The 20,326-nt window shown below is 40.1% G+C and overlaps 1 protein-coding gene across 1 annotated transcript in view; it reads left to right on the top strand.

Moving 5' to 3' along the window:
• Positions 1-19,989, top strand: part of LOC124622328 — a 296,285-nt gene extending 276,296 nt beyond the window's left edge. The window contains exon 5 of the mRNA XM_047148005.1: positions 17,637-19,989. Within this exon, the coding sequence (XP_047003961.1) occupies positions 17,637-17,818 (182 nt within the window). The 3' untranslated portion in view covers positions 17,819-19,989. The remainder of the gene's footprint in view (positions 1-17,636) is intronic.
• The last annotated feature ends 337 nt before the right edge of the window (positions 19,990-20,326 follow it).

The raw sequence follows: 20,326 nt of genomic DNA on the forward strand, positions 1-20,326 counted from the left end.
AAAAATTCCCAAACTCTTACATTTCTTCATAGTAAGGTTTACATTGATTCTAAGTTGTTACTCAAAATCTCACTAGAATTCATTTGGTTTTCTTTCTGTTGACATTTGATGTCACTGAACAAGTTATAAGTGACACAAAAGACAGATGGTTTGCACCGTGGGTGGTGGTGGAGTTAAGAGATATTTTAGGCCATTTTGGAGAGGGGAGATGAGAGAGAGGAAATGCTGACATAATCCACAATTGGTGTTGCCAACACAACCTGCAACATTTAACTTCATTGTTCAGTTATGGCACCAGCCTCCACCTTTTCTTGTGCCATCTTTTTGCATATATTTCTGATGTACTATATTCAGCAACAGTATCAATCATCAACCTTTTAAATTCAGACACTGAGTCTCAAAGAACACGCTGGTCATAATAGAGGAAATATCACCATTTATTGGCTGGCAACTTGTTAAGTCACCCAATAATCAGTGCAGCCACCAAGCCACACTAGCACACATAAAATGAGCTTGCCTACTGCAAATGTGGGTAGGGGGAGTGACCCTTCAACAACAGGAGTGCAGGTAGGGATGAAATCATTTTGTGAAGTGCTGAAAATATACTTTCATGCAGATGATGTGCTGTGACAGAGATGTCACATGGAAATAGAACAATCAGTAGTATATTTTAAAGACTTTCACTTTCAAATCAGATGTGGTACAGTAGCAACAACCACATACACTACTCACGCATAGACTTTGCACTGTATTCACTACATACAGTAGAGACAGTAAGGACTGGCATGAAGTGAAACTGCAGCACCTGAGCTTTCTTTCAAATTTATATTTTACACAGTTTAAGGAGAGTCAATGAACTGACTTCTAATAAGATTGTAACATCATTTTTTCATGGCTCTGTTTCTCTCATCAAGCCTAAAATAATACTTTAATGGTGGTGAGCATATGAAGTGTGGCTTGTAAGAAAAGCATTAAGCAGTAACAGCAATGGTGACAAAGTTTGTCATTAATAAGATGTCTGCATTTATGCTCATTGTTTAAGTGCTTAGCTCCTGCGATGTTTTTGGTTTAATTCAACATGTTCATCAATTTTTACTTTTTTCTGGTTGAAAACAAAGGATGATCTCTTAAATACGTGTTTTCAATGTATAATTTGTGGTCATATAGCATGTCAGATAAAGGCTTGATTATCTTGTACCCAGATAGCAATTTCATTTTTTTTATGAGTGTTTACTTACTACATACCTGTGACTTTTTTAAAGAACTGATGAAATTCATTACCACAAATTGTGGTATAAATATTGTATTGTATGTTTAATTTCATTCACTTAGACAGCTTTTATAACATGTATTGGAGAGGATTGCAATTTTTAATCATATATGCCATTTACATGCGTTTCTGCTTGTATTTTGGGGGTTTTAAACTTTTCCCTGATTTTGCAATTTCATCAGCTTTGCATTTTTCATGTCTGGACTGCCACTATAAAACATTAACTTTCTTCTGAGGTTCCAGATCACATAAACTGATAAGATATTCACTAACTTTGATCTTTAGTCCCCTAATATTGTGATGCATAATTATAAGGTTATTCAGACTGGTGATATTGCTGCTTTGGAGTCTTGATGTGGCAGATGTGGTCTAAAAATCGAAGGAACTTGTTGTTTCTGAGGATCTGTGATAGCTAATGTCAGCAAAACTTGCTCTTCAGGTGATTGAAAGTTAGAAAAATAAACACATCAACTTCTAAACATTTGTCACATATTTTTTACCAAGTCATTTCTAGGGTACAAAACTGCTAAAAAAGAATGTACCAGTTGCACAAAACTGGAGGAGGCATTCTGTCACAGTATGTACAGGGCTATTACAAATGATTGAAGCGATTTCATAAGTTCACTGTAGCTCCATTCATTGACATATGGTCACGACACACTACAGATACGTAGAAAAACTCATAAAGTTTTGTTCGGCTGAAGCCGCACTCCAGGTTTCTGCCGCCAAAGCGCTCGAGAGCGCAGTGAGACAAAATGGCGACAGGAGCCGAGGAAGCGTATGTCGTGCTTGAAATGCACTCACATCAGTCAGTCATACCAGTGCAACGTCACTTCAGGACGAAGTTCAACAAAGATCCACCAACTGCGAACTCCATTCGGCGATGGTATGCGCAGTTTAAAGCTTCTGGATGCCTCTGTAAGGGGAAATCAACGGGTCGGCCTGCAGTGAGCGAAGAAACGGTTGAATGCGTGCGGGCAAGTTTCACACGTTGCCCGCGGAAGTCGACGAGTAAAGCAAGCAGGGAGCTAAACGTACCACAGCCGACGGTTTGGAAAACCTTACAGAAAAGGCTAAAGCAGAAGCCTTACCATTTACAATTGCTACAAGCCCTGACACCCAATGACAAAGTCAAACGCTTTGAATTTTCGGCGCCGTTGCAACAGCTCATGGAAGAGGATGCGTTCAGTGCGAAACTTGTTTTCAGTGATGAAGCAACATTTGTTCTTAATGGTGAAGTGAACAGACACAATGTGTGAATCTGGGCGGTTGAGAATCCTCACTCATTCGTGCAGCAAATTCGCAATTCACCAAAAGTTAACGTGTTTTGTGCAATCTCACGGTTTAAAGTTTACGGCCCCTTTTTCTTCTGCAAAAAAAAACGTTACAGGACACGTGTATCTGGACATGCTGGAAAATTGGCTCGTGCCACAACTGGAGACCAACAGCGCTGACTTGATCTTTCAACAGGATGGTGCTCCACCGCACTTCCATCATGATGTTTGGCATTTCTTAAACAGGAGACTGGAAAACCGATGGATCGGTCGTGGTGGAGATCATGATCAGCAATTCATTTCATGGCCTCCATGCTCTCCCAACTTAACCCCATGAGATTTCTTTCTGTGGGGTTATGTGAAAGATTCAGTGTTTAAACCTCCTCTACCAAGAAACCTGCCAAAACTGCGAGCTCGCATCGACGATGCTTTCGAACTCATTGATGGGGACATGCTGCACTGAGTGTGGGAGGAACTTGGTTATCGGCTTGATGTCTGCCGAATCACTAAAGGGGCACATATCGAACATTTGTGAATGCCTAAAAAAACTTTTTGAGTTTTTGTATGTGTGTGCAAAGCATTGTGAAAATATCTCAAATAATAAAGTTATTGTAGAGCTGCGAAATCGCTTCAATCATTTGTAATAACCCTGTACATCTTTCCAGGCAGCTTCCTGTAAAAACATTTTTGGAAGGTGACTGCCCCCAGCTGTTAAGTAATGTATAAAATGCATATTTGAACCATCAGCTGGTTTTATTTGAAACCCAAATTCTCCCGAGTTCAGTCTTGGACCATCTTCACGGATGAAGGGTTAAAATGGTTTTAGCCGCCATATTGCATTAGCCATTACTTAAAATGTGTATGCCAGGAATGTAAACATATGACATAGGACTTTAAAAGCAAACATCTGAATACTAAATGTATACAGAGCAGTACTGCACATGCTCTTCTGTCAAAGCACTGTACAACACAAATCTAAGTAGGCCAAGGTAAACAGCAGTGCCAGTGATAGTTCACTTCTAGAGCCAAAGTTGAATAATAACAACTGCCAACAAGCAGTCTTGCATTTGCTCTCTACAAAAGTTCATGTGACCAGTCTGCAGTATCAGCGGTGTTCCTGCCACAGGTGTCCTCGCCAGATTTAGGCAATGTTAAAAATATTTATATGTCCATATCTTTCATCAGCATGTTTGGTGGGGTTACTAACGAAACAGTCTTACTTTTGGTGCAGGTTTCTGCTACAATATTGATTTATTTACTTGTAGTGATCACAACGTTACTCAACAAGCTGAATTCAGCATTTTGTCATTATCAAGTGTATGCCTTGGCTGGTCCATGTTGCATCTTGGAGCATAAGTATTAGTTGTCTTTCTTTTATGTTATGATCACATTGTTTTTATGTACATTAATTTGTCCAATCTGAGTAAAATTATTTTTGATAGCCTTCAAAAAGCTGTATAGAAATAATGTGACCATAACATAAAAGAAAGACAACCAATATTTATGCTCCAAGGTGCAATATGGACCATGTCATACAAGCTAAGATGTACACTTAATAATGGCACAGCATTGAAATGTGATCTTCATCTAACTTTATAATCATTAAAAATAAATGATTAGCACAGCAGAACCCTGTACCAAAAATGAAATATGTCATTCTTCAACCCCATGCATGCTGTGTGCCTACTAGAAAAGAAATTAAAGAAACAATAACATATGGAAATTTATTGACAACAAACTTCTATCATTCTTGCTCACATTTGCAGTAAACATAATACTCACTAATAAATAACCAAATAGAGATGCAAGGAATTTACTTGAGCTAATGCTGCATGCCCCACCCCCAGGCAATAGTTAAAACAGACAAAAAATGCAAAACCCTAAGAAGTGTAAAAAATTCAACTGGTCCCTAAACAGTGCAAATTCTGTTATCTATGATGGTATGATGGCATTTCTAAAGAATATGGAAATCTTACAGTGCCTTGATTTGCTAACATCAAATTAACTGCCATTAGAAATAGGCCTAATGTTCTCACAGAAACACATTACAGGTTTCAAAAGTGTAGCAGGTACTCATTATGGTACAACTAATTGCAAGAATCTGTGAAAGCATGTACTGGAGACTCAATTCAAGCAGAAGAAAAATCATTTCTTACATACAAATGTCTGTATTCACTGAAAGAATTATTAGCTCCTTAACAAAACCAAATTGTACTAAACAGAACAAACTGCAAGTTATCAAAAGATGTAGATTTTTTCCAAGCAAGTAAAGAACACATAGAAGTAGCTGCAGAGTGTGAAATAATATACAGCAGAAATTTTTGTAATCCAGAAACATATATAAACCTTTCCAAATAAGCATAGAAACAATTATAATAAAGTAGGTAATTTGTCAGAATAGTTGTAATTATATAATGGAAATATTAAGATATTAGGGTATATTAGCGATAGGAAAGAATCTGTAACAGCAAATGCGAACGCGTTAATCAAGGCTAGTGAAGATGTAGATCTAAGAATAAGTGAAGACAAAACTAAACACCTGGTTACTACTAGAATGCCAACAGCAGTAGATCAGGAAATGTTAAGAGTTGGAGAGATGCAGTTTGAAAAAGTGAACACATTTAAGTATCTAGGCGTGGACATCACTTCGAGAAATGAGACTGAAACCGAACTGAAGAAGAGATTACGGGCGGGAAATGCGTGCTACTTCTCTCTAAATAGATTACTTTCATCATGGATATTGTCTAGGAATTTAAAGATTAGAATACACAAAACTATTATTCTACCAGTTATGCTGTATGGGTGTGATACTTGGTCTCTCACTGTGCAAAATGAAAAGCCATTTCGAGTATTTGAAAACAAAATTTTGAGGAAACTTTTCGGAGCAAAAAGGGATGACATTATCGCAGAGTGGCGAAAACTGCATAACGAAGAGGGTCACGAACTCTATTCAAGCCCTGACATAATCAGTATTATTAAATCACGTAGGCTGCGATGGGCGGGTCACGTAGCTCAAATGGATGAGGGCAGGGCAGTGCGCAGAGTACTGGTAGGGCACCTAGAAGGAAAACATCCTGTGGGGAGACTGAGGCATAGATGGGAGGACAATGTGAAGGCTGATTTGAGGAGCCTAGGTATTGAAGGTGAACGGAAGGAAATAGCCCAAGACAGGGACAGATGGCGAAAATACGTCGCTGCAGTAATGGACTCTCGAGTCCGGTGTGACCAGTGAGTAAGTAACTAAGTAAGTTGTAATTATATAATTCATTTATGTGTTAAACATAATAGATAAATATGATATGTATTAACCTTTGTACATAAGTTGATGCATCAAATGTCATCATTTGATGACTATTGGTGCAGACAAAAAAATGTAAATAAACAGAAGTAAATAAATCTTTGTAGTCAGTCAGGGACTCAGAGCGTATTTCCTCAGTGACTTAAATATGTAGTAGTAACAGCCATGTATAAAACTGAAGATAAGTATATCCACCTATTATTACAGACCCATTTTGCTCCTTCCAGTCTTTTAAAAATTTCTTGAAAATGTTGTCCAGTTTCCGAGTGGAAATAGTTAACTGCTTTTCAGTTCAGCTTTTGTAAAGGATCATCTATGGAGAAAGCCTTATACGACCTTACAAATCAAAGTGTATGAGCTCTACCTGAGAAAATTGTCTTTTTGATATATTCTGTGACCTTGCCAAAGACTTTGAGAGTGTGGACTAGAAAATTCTGCTTGGCAGACTAAAATGTTATGGCATTAATGCCATCCCCATTGTATGGATGAAGTGCTGCTTTCATAGCAAAAATCAGAGAGTCATATTGGTAGACTGTCACAGGAATGAAACTAATCTTTGAATAAGGGAACATAACACGTGAAGTCCTACAAGGCTCAGTACTGGGTCTGCTCTTATTTTTGACGTGCATAAATTATCTTCCAGAGGCTTTAAAGTATGGTTCAAAACTGCAATGTTTGCTGATGATGTTATCCTTCCAATCAGGGTTGGGAACTCAACCTTATTGGATGTTGTTGTTGTTGTGGTCTTCAGTCCTGAGACTGGTTTGATGCAGCTCTCCATGCTACTCTATCCTGTGCAAGCTTTTTCATCTTCCAGTACCTACTGCAACCTACATCCTTCTGAATCTGCTTAGTGTATTCATCTCTTGGTCTCCCTCTACGATTTTTACCCTCCACGCTGCCCTCCAATACTAAATTGGTGATCCCTTGATGCCTCAGAACATGTCCTACCAACCGATCCCTTCTTCTGGTCAAGTTGTGCCACAAACTTCTCTTCTCCCCAATCCTATTCAATACTTCCTCATTAGTTATGTGATCTACCCATCTAATCTTCAGCATTCTTCTGTAGCACCACATTTCAAAAGCTTCTATTCTCTTCTTGTCCAAACTATTTATCGTCCATGTTTCACTTCCATACATGGCTACACTCCATACAAATACTTTCAGAAATGACTTCCTGACACTTAAATCAATACTGGATGTTAACAAATTTCTCTTCTTCAGAAACGCTTTCCTTGCCATTGCCAGCCTACATTTTATATCCTCTCTACTTCGACCATCATCAGTTATTTTGCTCCCCAAATAGCAAAACTCCTTTACTACTTTAAGTGCCTCATTTCCTAATCTAATTCCCTCAGCATCACCTGACTTAATTAGACTACATTCCATTATCCTTGTTTTGCTTTTGTTGATGTTCATCTTATATCCTCCTTTCAAGACACTGTCCATTCCATTCAACTGCTCTTCCAAGTCCTTTGCTGTCTCTGACAGAATTACAATGTCATCGGCGAACCTCAAAGTTTTTATTTCTTCTCCATGAATTTTAATACCTACTCCGAATTTTTCTTTTGTTTCCTTTACTGCTTGCTCAATATACAGATTGAACAACATCGGGGAGAGGCTACAACCCTGTCTTACTCCCTTCCCAACCACTGCTTCCCTTTCATGTCCCTCGACTCTTATAACTGCCATCTGGTTTCTGTACAAATTGTAAATAGCCTTTCGCTCCCTGTATTTTACCCCTGCCACCTTTAGAATTTGAAAGAGAGTATTCCAGTAAACATTGTCAAAAGCTTTCTCTAAGTCTACAAATGCTAGAAACGTAGGTTTGCCTTTCCTTAATCTTTCTTCTAAGATAAGTCGTAAGGTCAGTATTGCCTCACGTGTTCCAGTGTTTCTACGGAATCCAAACTGATCTTCCCCGAGGTTGGCTTCTACTAGTTTTTCCATTCGTCTGTAAAGAATTCGTGTTAGTATTTTGCAGCTGTGACTTATTAAGCTGATAGTTCGGTAATTTTCACATCTGTCAACACCTGCTTTCTTTGGGATTGGAATTATTATATTCTTCTTGAAGTCTGAGGGTATTTCGCCTGTTTCATACATCTTGCTCACCAGATGGTAGAGTTTTGTCAGGACTGGCTCTCTCACGGCCGTCAGTGGTTCCAATGGAATATTGTTTACTCCGGGGGCCTTGTTTCGACTCAGGTCTTTCAGTGCTCTGTCAAACTCTTCACGCAGTATCATATCTCCCATTTCATCTTCATCTACATCCTCTTCCATTTCCATAATATTGTCCTCAAGTACATCACCCTTGTATAGACCCTCTATATACTCCTTCCACCTTTCTGCTTTCCCTGCTTTGCTTAGAACTGGGTTTCCATCTGAGCTCTTGATATTCATACAAGTCGTTCTCTTATCTCCAAAGGTCTCTTTAATTTTCCTGTAGGCGGTATCTATCTTACCCCTAGTGAGATAAGCCTCTACATCCTTACATTTGTCCTCTAGCCATCCCTGCTTAGCCATTTTGCACTTCCTGTCGATCTCATTTTTGAGACGTTTGTATTCCTTTTTGCCTGTTTCACTTACTGCATTTTTATATTTTCTCCTTTCATCAATTAAATTCAATATTTCTTCTGTTACCCAAGGATTTCTACTAGCCCTCGTCGTTTTATCTACTTGATCCTCTGCTGCCTTCACTACTTCATCCCTCAAAGCTACCCATTCTTCTTCTACTGTATTTATTTCCCCCATTCCTGTCAATTGCTCCCTTATGCTCACCCTGAATCTCTGTACAACCTCTGGTTCTTTTAGTTTATCCAGGTCCCATCTCCTTAAATTCCCACCTTTTTGCAGTTTCTTCAGTTTTAATCTACAGGTCATAACCAATAGATTGTGGTCAGAGTCCACATCTGCCCCTGGAAATGTCTTACAATTTAAAACCTGGTTCCTAAATCTCTGTCTTACCATTATATAATCTATCTGATACCTTTTAGTATCTCCAGGGTTCTTCCATGTATACAACCTTCTTTCATGATTCTTAAACCAAGTGTTAGCTATGATTATGTTGTGCTCTGTGCAAAATTCTACCAGGCGGCTTCCTCTTTCATTTCTGTCCCCCAATCCATATTCACCTACTATGTTTCCTTCTCTCCCTTTTCCTACACTCGAATTCCAGTCACCCATGACTATTAAATTTTCGTCTCCCTTCACTATCTGAATAATTTCTTTTATTTCATCATACATTTCTTCAATTTCTTCGTCATCTGCAGAGCTAGTTGGCATATAAACTTGTACTACTGTAGTAGGTGTGGGCTTCGTATCTATCTTGGCCACAATAATGCGTTCACTATGCTGTTTGTAGTAGCTTACCCGCATTCCTATTTTCCTATTCATTATTAAACCTACTCCTGCATTACCCCTATTTGATTTTGTGTTTATAACCCTGTAGTCACCTGACCAGAAGTCTTGTTCCTCCTGCCACCGAACTTCACTAATTCCCACTGTATCTAACTTCAACCTATCCATTTCCCTTTTTAAATTTTCTAACCTACCTGCCCGATTAAGGGATCTGACATTCCACGCTCCGATCCGTAGAACGCCAGTTTTCTTTCTGCTGATAACGACATCCTCTTGAGTAGTCCCCGCCCGGAGATCCGAATGGGGGACTATTTTACCTCCGGAATATTTTACCCAAGAGGACGCCATCATCATGTAATCATACAGTAAAGCTGCATGCCCTCGGGAAAAATTACGGCTGTAGTTTCCCCTTGCTTTCAGCCGTTCGCAGTACCAGTACAGCAAGGCCGTTTTGGTTATTGTTACAAGGCCAGATCAGTCAATCATCCAGACTGTTGCCCTTGCAACTACTGAAAAGGCTGCTGCCCCTCTTCAGGAACCACACGTTTGTCTGGCCTCTCAACAGATACCCCTCCGTTGTGGTTGCACCTATGGTACGGCTATCTGTATCGCTGAGGCACGCAAGCCTCCCCACCAACGGCAAGGTCCATGGTTCATGGGGGGGGGGATACAGCTTTGATAATAGCTGAGTAGGTCACTCCTCAAACTGCCACACTGTAGCTTGCAACTGGTGGCTTGCTGTTGCAACACTGGAGGAGGAACCGAAAACAGCAAAATCGTCCACAAATAAGGAGCATTGTACAGGACTCATTACCATAGACATGATATTGTTGATGGCTATGGCAAAGAGGGTAACACTTAAAATACTGCCCTGAGGGACACGCTCTCCTGTTCAGATCGATCTTACAGCAAGACACCAACTTGGGTCCTAAAAAACCGGCGAGACAGGAAAGACCATATGGGAATGGAAATGAGCGTTTGGCATCATTGGCTGGGAGGCCCCTTGAGGGGCAGGCCTGGCTGCCTTGGTGCAAGTCTTATTACATTCGACAACCAGACCAGACGATGGTTAATCTTTCATTCCAGTGTCTTTCCTATGCAGCTCATTAAGGCAATACTCCTGTATCTGCTGGGAGACGTACAATCCCTTCATAGTTCCAGGAGAGATATCAGAACCGCCTCCCTCCGTGAGTTTGGGAAGTTGTAGTATTTGCAAAATGTTTGGCCAGCATCTGAGCAAGGATGGCTTGTCATACTTTTGTAGAAGAAGTGGAACTGTTGGTGGACTCCAGACACTCTTGTGACTTTTTTTGTCCTCCTTAATGATGCCATGAGCCTTGGCTCTTGCGATTCGGAAGGCTGTGAGGTTGTCTGCTGTTGGGCAGCATTTGAACAGTCAAAGAGCCACATGCCTGTCCTGGATGGCTGAATGGCATTCTTCGGTCCACTAAGGTATAGGTCGCCTCCTAAGAGGGCCGAAATATTTTGGTATGGGTAGGTCAGCAGCATGATGGATCACATGCATGATGTGGTCCACCCATTCCTGGATGCCGTCACAGTGTTCAAACACAGCCAAGTGCCTGAACAGCACCCAGTTAGCCCCGCCAATAATCCATGTTGTTGGCCTCTTTTCCAGCAATGCTCCGCCCAGTAGGTGAATGAGGATTGGAAGTGGTCACTGGAATGAAGGTTATCAGTGACTTCCCAGTGAACAGTGTCAGCGAGGGCTGGAGAGTAGAAAGATGGATCAAGAGATAGGTCGATGGCTGAGAATGACCCAGCAGCAGTGCAGAAGTGAGTCAGAGTACCAGTGTTTAGGATACACAGCTCTTTGAGATGTCGGGAGGCTCTCCAAACTCGACCCCAAGGGCAAGTAGAGGTTGAGCCCCCAGGGCATGATGGGCATTGGTCTCCCAGGAGGAGAAACAGTCTGGGGAGTTGTTCCATAAGACCTATGAGAGCCTCAGAGTCTACTGCATCCAGTGGAGGTAAATAAAGAGAGCTGACTGTAAGCCTCCAATTTGCATGAATTTCAACTGCAACTGCTTGCCGGTCAGTATCCAGGGGGAGCAGAGCAAAGGAGTGGTGCCCATTATTCACAAACATGGCAACCTCTCCTTTGGCCCTTTCCCCAGTCAGGTCATCCTTATGATATAGCATATAGCCCTGTATTACAAGGGCATCAGATGCTTTGAAATGTGTTTCCTGTAAACACAAGCACTGGGGACGTTGCTGTGCTATTGAGTTTCAGTTCCTCCACATGTGTCCTGAATCCATTCATATTCCACTGTAGAATGGGAGTCATATATCAGGGTGATAGTACTTTCATTCTGACTTTCTGCCACGGAGGGAAGCCCACAATGGATGGAGGCTCAGTTTTGAGGCAAGATGATTGCCCCAGTCTGACATCAACATCGTCAGACTGCATACCTCCTGTCTCCTTCGGAGGGTCATTCTTTACCTTCGATTTCAATTCTTTTGTCTGAGGCGCCAGTTCCTCCACATGTGTCCTGAATCCATTCATATTCCACTGCAGAATGGGAGTCATATATCAGGGTGATAGTACTTTCATTCTGACTTTCTGCCAGGGAGGGGAGCCCACAATGGATGGAGGCTCAGTTTTGAGGCAAGATGATTGCCCCAGTCTGACATCAACATCGTCAGACTGCATACCTCCTGTCTCCTTCGGAGGGTCATTCTTTACCTTCGATTTCAATTCTTTTGTCTGAGGCGACTTTGGATCCACAACCTCAGAAGTGGTAGTGGGTGTAGCAGTGCTGGGCAGTGCATAACACTTGACGTGTGGAAAAGCAGGAAGGTCCATGATGCCAGCAAGCATGGCCTTTTCTGAAGTTCAGGAGGGAGGGGCAGGCTTCAAAGGAACTGCAGCAGCACATGTGCATTGACAAATGCAGGTGCTAGTGCTGACAGTAACAACATCTGTTTGTGTAGCGGCATTAGTTTTCAGGAGTGGCTGTTTCAGAATGGAAGAAAATGAGGCAGCAAACGGGGGTGGCTGCATGGACTTATATAACTTCTTGGCTTCACCATACAGGATGCGCTTTGTCGTTTTGATCTCTTGGATCTTCTGTTCCTCAAGGAAAACTCTGCAGTATGCTCCACACAGGGTGATGCCCAAAGCAGTTGACACACTTTGGAGGAGAGGAGCAACCAACTCCATCATGGGCAGCTTTACCACATTTGCTACAAGTAGCTTCTCCTTTACAGCCAAGAGAAGTGTGCCCATAGTGCTGGCATTGAAAACACCACATTGTATTTGGGTAATAAGGTCGTACACTTGAGCATAGGAAACCTGTCTTCCCATGCTCTGATAGTTTAGTGCTGTTAAAAGTAAGGATAAAGGAGTTGGATTTTACAAGATCACCATCCTTCCTTTTCATAACATATTGCAGGTTGACAATGGCTTCCTGGGACCATTCTGCTTCCAGTTTTCTTGGGGAATGTCAATTAGATTCCTGCAAGTCACAACACCTTTGATGTAGTTCATGATGTTGTACAATTCAGTGTCTGTCACATACTCCCTGAGGCATTGAATTTTCTGAAAGGAGCTAGATGTTTAAACTAACAGGATCCCATTGTGTAAGCGCTTAACAGATTTTAAGGTGCCAGCAATGCCTTCCCCCCCATGAACCATGGACCTTGCTGTTGGTGGGGAGGCTTGCGTGCCTCAGCGATACAAATAGCCGTACCGTAGGTGCAACCACAACGGAGGGGTATCTGTTGACAGGCCAGACAAACGTGTGGTTCCTGAAGAGGGGCAGCAGCCTTTTCAGTAGTTGCAAGGGCAACAGTCTGGATGATTGACTGATCTGGCCTTGCAACAATAGTCAAAACGGCCATGCTGTGCTGGTACTGCGAACGGCTGAAAGCGAGGAGAAACTACAGCCGTAATTTTTCCCGAGGGCATGCAGCTTTACTGTATGATTAAATGATGATGGCGTCCTCTTGGGTAAAATTTTCCAGAGGTAAAATAGTCCCCCATTTGGATCTCCGGGTGGGGCCTACTCAGGAGGATCTTGTTATCAGGAGAAAGAAAACTGGCGTTCTACGGATCGGAGCATGGAATGTCAGATCCCTTAATCGGGCAGGTAGGTTAGAAAATTTAAAAAGGGAAATGGATAGGTTGAAGTTAGATATAGTGGGAATTAGTGAAGTTCGGTGGCAGGAGGAACAAGACTTCTGATCAGGTGACTACAGGGTTATAAACACAAAATCAAATAGGGGTAATGCAGGAGTAGGTTTAATAATGAATAGGAAAATAGGAATGTGGGTAAGCTACTACAAACAGTGTAGTGAACGCATTATTGTGGCCAAGATAGATACGAACCCCACACCTACTACAGTAGTACAAGTTTATATGCCAACTAGCTCGGCAGATGACGAAGAAATTGAAGAAATGTATGATGAAATAAAAGAAATTATTCAGATAGTGAAGGGAGATGAAAATTTAATAGTCATGGGTGACTGGAATTCGAGTGTAGGAAAAGGGAGAGAAGGAAACATAGTCGGTGAATATGGATTGGGGCTAAGAATTGAAAGAGGAAGCCGCCTGGTAGAATTTTGCACAGAGCACAATATAATCATAGCTAACACTTGGTTTAAGAATCATGAAAGAAGGTTGTATACATGGAAGAACCCTGGAGATACTAAAAGGTATCAGATAGATTATATAATGGTAAGACAGAGATTTAGGAACCAGGTTTTAAATTGTAAGACATTTCCAGGGGCAGATGTGGACCCTGACCACACTCTATTGGTTATGACCTGTAGATTAAAACTGAAGAAACTGCAAAAAGGTGGGAATTTAAGGAGTTGGGACCTGGATAAACTGAAAGAACCAGAGGTTGTACAGAGTTTCAGGGAGAGCATAAGGGAACAATTGACAGGAATGGGGGAAAGAAATGCGGTAGAAGAAGAATGGGTAGCTTTGAGGGATGAAGTAGTGAAGGCAGCAGAGGATCAAGTAGGTAAAAAGACGAGGGCTGGTAGAAATCCTTAGGTAACAGAAGAAATATTGAATTTAATTGATGAAAGGAGAAAATATAAAAATGCAGTAAATGAAGCAGGCAAAAAGGAATACAAACATCTCAAAAATGAGATCGACAGGAAGTGCAAAATGGCTAAGCAGGGATGGCTAGAGGACAAATGTAAGGATGTAGAGGCTTATCTCATTAGGGGTAAGATAGATACTGCCTACAGGAAAATTAAGGAGACCTTTGGAGAAAAGAGAACCACTTGTATGAATATCAAGAGCACAGATGGAAACCCAGTTCTAAGCAAAGAAGGGAAAGCAGAAAGGTGGAAGGAGTATATAGAGGGTCTATACAAGTGCGATGTGCTTGAGGACAATATTATGGAAATGAAAGAGGATGTAGATGAAGATGAAATGGGAGATACGATACTGCGTGAAGAGTTTGACAGAGCACTGAAAGACCTGAGTCGAAACAAGGCCCCTGGAGTAGACAACATTCCATTGGAACTACTGACGGCCTTGGGAGAGCCAGTCCTGACAAAACTTTACCATCTGGTGAGCAAGATGTATGAAACAGGCAAAATACCCTCAGACTTCAAGAAGAATATAATAATAACAAACCCAAAGAAAGCAGGTGTTGACAGATGTGAAAATTACCGAACTATCAGTTTAATAAGTCACAGCTGCAAAATTCTAACACGAATTCTTTACAGACGAATGGAAAAACTAGTAGAAGCCAACCTCGGAGAAGATCAGTTTGGATTCCGTAGAAACACTGGAACATGTGAGGCAATACTGACCTTACGACTTATCTTAGAAGAAAGATTAAGGAAAGGCAAACCTACGTTTCTAGCATTTGTAGACTTAGAGAAAGCTTTTGACAATGTTGACTGGAGTACTCTCTTTCAAATTCTAAAGGTGGCAGGGGTAAAATACAGGGAGCGAAAGGCTATTTACAATTTGTACAGAAACCAGATGGCAGTTATAAGAGTCGAGGGGCATGAATGGGAAGCAGTGGTTGGGAAGGGAGTGAGACAGGGTTGTAGCGTCTCCCCGATGTTGTTCAATCTGTATATTGAGCAAGCAGTAAAGGAAACAAAAGAAAAATTCGAAGTAGGTATTAAAATCCATGGAGAAGAAATAAAAACTTTGAGGTTCGCCGATGATATTGTAATTCTGTCAGAGACAGCAAAGGACTTGGAAGAGCAGTTGCGTGGAATGGACAGTGTCTTGAAAGGCGGATCTAAGATGAACATCAACAAAAGCAAAACGAGGATAATGGAATGTAGTCGAATGAAGTCGGGTGATGCTGAGGGAATTAGATTAGAAAATGAGACACTTAAAGTAGTAAAGGAGTTTTGCTATTTGGGGAGCAAAATAACTGATGATGGTCGAAGTAGAGAGGATATAAAATGTAGACTGGCAATGGCAAGGAAAGCTTTTCTGAAGAAGAGAAATTTGTTAACATCGAGTATAGATTTAAGTGTCAGGAAGTCATTTCTGAAATTATTTGTATGGAGTGTAGCCATGTATGGAAGTGAAACATGGACGATAAATAGTTTGGACAAGAAGAGAATAGAAGCATTCGAAATGTGGTGCCTCAGAAGAATGCTGAAGATTAGATGGGTAGATCACATAACTAATGAGGAAGTATTGAACAGGATTGGGGAGAAGAGAAGTTTGTGGCACAACTTGACCAGAAGACGGGATCGGTTGGTAGGACATGTTCTGAGGCATCAAGGGATCACCAATTTAGTATTGGAGGGCAGCGTGGAGGGTAGAAATCGTAGAGGGAGACCAAGAGATGAATACACTAAGCAGATTCAGAAGGATGTAGATTGCAGTAGGTACTGGGAGATGAAGAAGCTTGCACAGGATAGAGTAGCATGGAGAGCTGCATCAAACCAGTCTCAGGACTGAAGACCACAACAACAACAACAACAACAACAACAATGCCTTGTAAGCCTTTCTGTATGTAAAACAGTGAAACTTTTTCAAAACTATCCTCTCTTCTTTTGACAATAAGAAACACATTCTGCGGACCAGCATGCATTCTGTTGCTACTGACTGAATCAGGAGGACTGGCTACATGAGCCCTCTTGTTAGACTGGGTGTTGGTATCCAGTGGCTCATCCTCTCCACTGGGATGGGGTAAGGAAAATTTAGGAAATAAGGGTCCACTCAGATAGAGCCATGAATGCCTGAGTAATCCTTATACAACTGAGGTGTGGCATTTTCCCCAGAGGTTGCCTGCTAAGGATTGTTCCACCTCAACAGCCATGCATCCCACCAGCGCGCAGCACACCTTGAGATTGAGGCCTTCCTTATAGAGGTTTATTCTGTTCTTGCAATTCAGGTGGTCAAGCCAAGATCGTCTTTCCCTGAGATACAGAATGTTCCACAGCCGTGCTGTACAGTGGTTGCTGAAGCATGCCCGGAGCTTGCGGTGACAGGGGTCTGGCGGCACTTGCCGGCCCCTAGCTCAGGACCCCTGGGGTTGCCAAGCCCGTACCCAGCAAATGAATGCTGATCCCTTGAGGACACACTGAACAGAAGTTATATTACAAAATAGTTTTTTGTAGCCAAAAGAGTGGGAAATAATTTGTTGTATTGGAATCCTTAATGAAACCAACCTGCTTGCAGAAAAAAAGATGCGTTAATTATTCGACATTGCCATCTGTTCCTGAGAAAAATTGGTCTTAACAAGAGACCTTATCTTTTGACTGCCTCGACTTAAAACTTAAATTCTCTCACTGCCAAGAGACCACAGTCCTCAGCATTTGACATCAATTTCAACTTGATACCTCCACCCATTCCTTAGAAAAAGGGGTCTTAACAATGAAGGCTTCTGTTTTTTCCGACCGAGGTACTGAACTTTAAAAACACCAGTAGCTATTAAGTTAGTTATTACACAGTTTATGTGGAAGATGAAAGGAGGTTCTGCCTAAAAAATCTATTTACAGTCCAACAATTGCTGATTTGAATCCTTCAGCCACCTTTAATGTAAACATGTGAGTGTGGAATCCTCTTGAGCCCCTCTGACAGACCTATCTGTGGGCCACTGTCCTCCGTCATCAACGTGAAAATAATGGCTTTTTGCTGCCATCCAAACAGTGGTGAAATGGATGTTTATGACAATGAGGTCTCATGCAGTTTTTGTGTATGAGAGCATTTCTTTTCATGTAGTATGCAGGTCCTCTAAATACTATATTTAAGAACATAAGTACATTACATATTTCTGATAAATATTTATGTAGCTGCTGTTCATTTATACCAGTATGTAAGCAGTTCAGTGACTATCAGGTACATAGACACAATTTAGTGAAAGTAAGACCCACCTACTTTGTATACTTAAAGAAAAGGTATGAATTTTTTGGTGGTCATATCTGTATTTCTCATAAAATCAGCTTAAATCTGAAGAGCATGTATTTTATTCTTTTACAGGTATGCTTGATGAAGAATCTCCTGATGAGAGTCCAGTGGGACGTTCATACAGTGTACAGTCACTGCCTGGCATGAATTCCACACCAAAGTCACATATTCAGCAACAAGGAATAGACAATCCCGCACTGGATACAGAACTTCCAAAACCTGTCAACTCTTTGCATACTGATTCACAGCTCTAGTAGAGCCCTATGCTTTTTTAAAACTATCCTGAAAAGATACTGTACAATAAAAACAGCATCACTGAAATTGTGTTACCATGGCCAAAGATGTTGTTCCTGGTGAAGCCAGCTGATGATGTGTCTTTAAGCAGACGATTGTTCGAAGATACCAGACTCTAAGACCAAGTCAGTATCTTTACTTGTGTAGCAGCACTACACAAGTACAGTTAAGTGTGATAGTGACAATGTTTTTTCTTGCACAGTGCTAGGACCTTCTCTCATTATCAAAGGTAATGGGCAGTCATGTATTGGAAATAACATTGGCAGAAACATCTGCGACAACTAAGTTGAAAGGACACAATAAAACAAAATTTGTGTAAATTATGATGAGTTTCTTGTGTTAGCACTTCTTCATAGCTGCCTGTTATTTTGTAGTAAATGGCTGCAGAGTGTCCCAGCAGTAATGTACTTATTTACAACTTGATTTAGAATCTGCTGTATATGTTCCCTGTCAACAGTAGTAAGAAAATAGTGACATGAAATACGGAACACAAAAACAGAAGAAGGTATGAGATGCACATGCAATCTCTTGACAACCAAAAATTAAAGATAATTATTTTGTGAAATATTTTTATGTAGGCTAATTAATATGCAAGAGTTTTATAACTAAGCAGAGTTTTGCCGTGAGACTACATGGTGCTAATAGCTCTTGCATCGCAAAAAGTGAATACCAAATTGTTGACAGCAGGTTCATTTTAAAACAAAAAATGCTTGATGGTTTATCATCTGTTAATGTTTGATCATCCAATGGAAGGAAAAAATAGCTCAACTTCTTCATCCTGAAAATCATGTAAAATGTCTTAATTGTAACTCTACATGGATAATTGTAGAATGAGTACCAAAGAACAGAAAGTTGAGGGGCTTTTGTTCCCATAAATGGTTTACTACAAAAGCAAAATAGTATCGTATCTTGAGTATCAAGCTCTCATGCTCTGAAGTCTGTATTTCTTCCTTTGAATGTAAAGGACTGGGAAGGGGAGGAAAAGATCTTACAATTTTTTTTTCCTAACTCAGTGTAAGGAAACTATAATCTGTATACTGTAAAAAATTTTGCTGAACTGAGCTTCTCACACTACCCTTTAATTAAAAGAAGACCATACACATCAAGGCACTTGAAGTTGCATAGCCTTGATTGCAAAATCAGTTATGCTTATTATTTAATTGAGCTAGCGCATTTTTTGATAAAGAAAAAATGTTTTGTACATCTGTTTGAATGAAGTCATAAGATAATGCCACATAAGGGTATTTACATATAAACTTCAATGCTCTAAACCTGTGGTGCAATGTACTGTTTGCAAAATAAATATCACAAAAAGGAAAATATTACATAATAATTACACATTGTGTTTCAACACACACTGGAAATTTGTTATTTATTTTGTTTGTATATAATTTCTTAGTTTCCATAATAATATTCTGGAGATCTGTAACCACCAATGTTGCCAACTTTGCATATTCTCATTAGCCTCAAGAACATCTTTTTAACTTTTATAACAATATTGTAACTATGTGAGATATCGTGCTGAAATAAGTTCAGCAGAATGTTTGACTTATGACAACCATTAATTGTTCTTAGTGGGATTCAGTAAGCTAGATTAATTATGAGAGCAGTGGAATCAATTCTGTTCTTTTGTAATTATATTTATTTTCATTCCATGAATGGCTTACTAAACCATAAGAACCTCATCAACTTAAAATAAATATTAAAGGATGATTATTTCTACTTAGATCAGAGTTGTCACTTTATAGGGGCTGGTATTCAACTGTTGCTTGTTACATAATACTGCTGCCCATGTGATGCAACAGGCAGAGGATGAGAATGCGGATAAAAGAGTTAAAGAAGTGTGACAAATGCTTATAATGATTTTAGGTGTTATTTTTTCATTTTAATTTTTGTATGATTTAGTAGTTCACTAGCCTGTTTTCAGGCCCCTAAATATAGATGTATCAGTATTAGAAAATTGTGATATTTAGCACTCTCATACATTACTAAATGAAGTAACATGTTCAGGATAAATCTCTTCTTTGAAAGTGAAAGAAATTCTTCAGAGATGTATTAAGTACTTTGTTATCTGTAATGTCAATGAGCTATTCTAACTGGTACTTAATTCAATAAAATGTTACTGTAAGAATGTGTGCATTATTTTTTAAAAGTACTCATTCTTTAAAACACAAATCACTATGAAACAAAATGAAAATACTGCTAATATTGTTAATTTTATGAAATTTATCTGAACCATCAATGCCAATCTGCTCAACTAGTGTTAAACATTTGAATCAGCAGGGAAACTTTGTTGAATACAAGTGAATTTCATGTATAGTCTCTCAGAAAATGTTACTGAATTGAATTTTATCACTGTAGAGACAGAGATAATGTGATGCAGGCTTTGAAATATGTACAATATATTCATATATAACATATACACATGCAACAAATTATTAATTTAATGTGATATTGCATACAACAAT

The sequence above is a fragment of the Schistocerca americana genome, chromosome 7, assembly GCF_021461395.2.
Source record: "Schistocerca americana isolate TAMUIC-IGC-003095 chromosome 7, iqSchAmer2.1, whole genome shotgun sequence".
In the NCBI taxonomy this organism is placed as follows: Eukaryota; Metazoa; Arthropoda; class Insecta; order Orthoptera; family Acrididae; genus Schistocerca; species Schistocerca americana.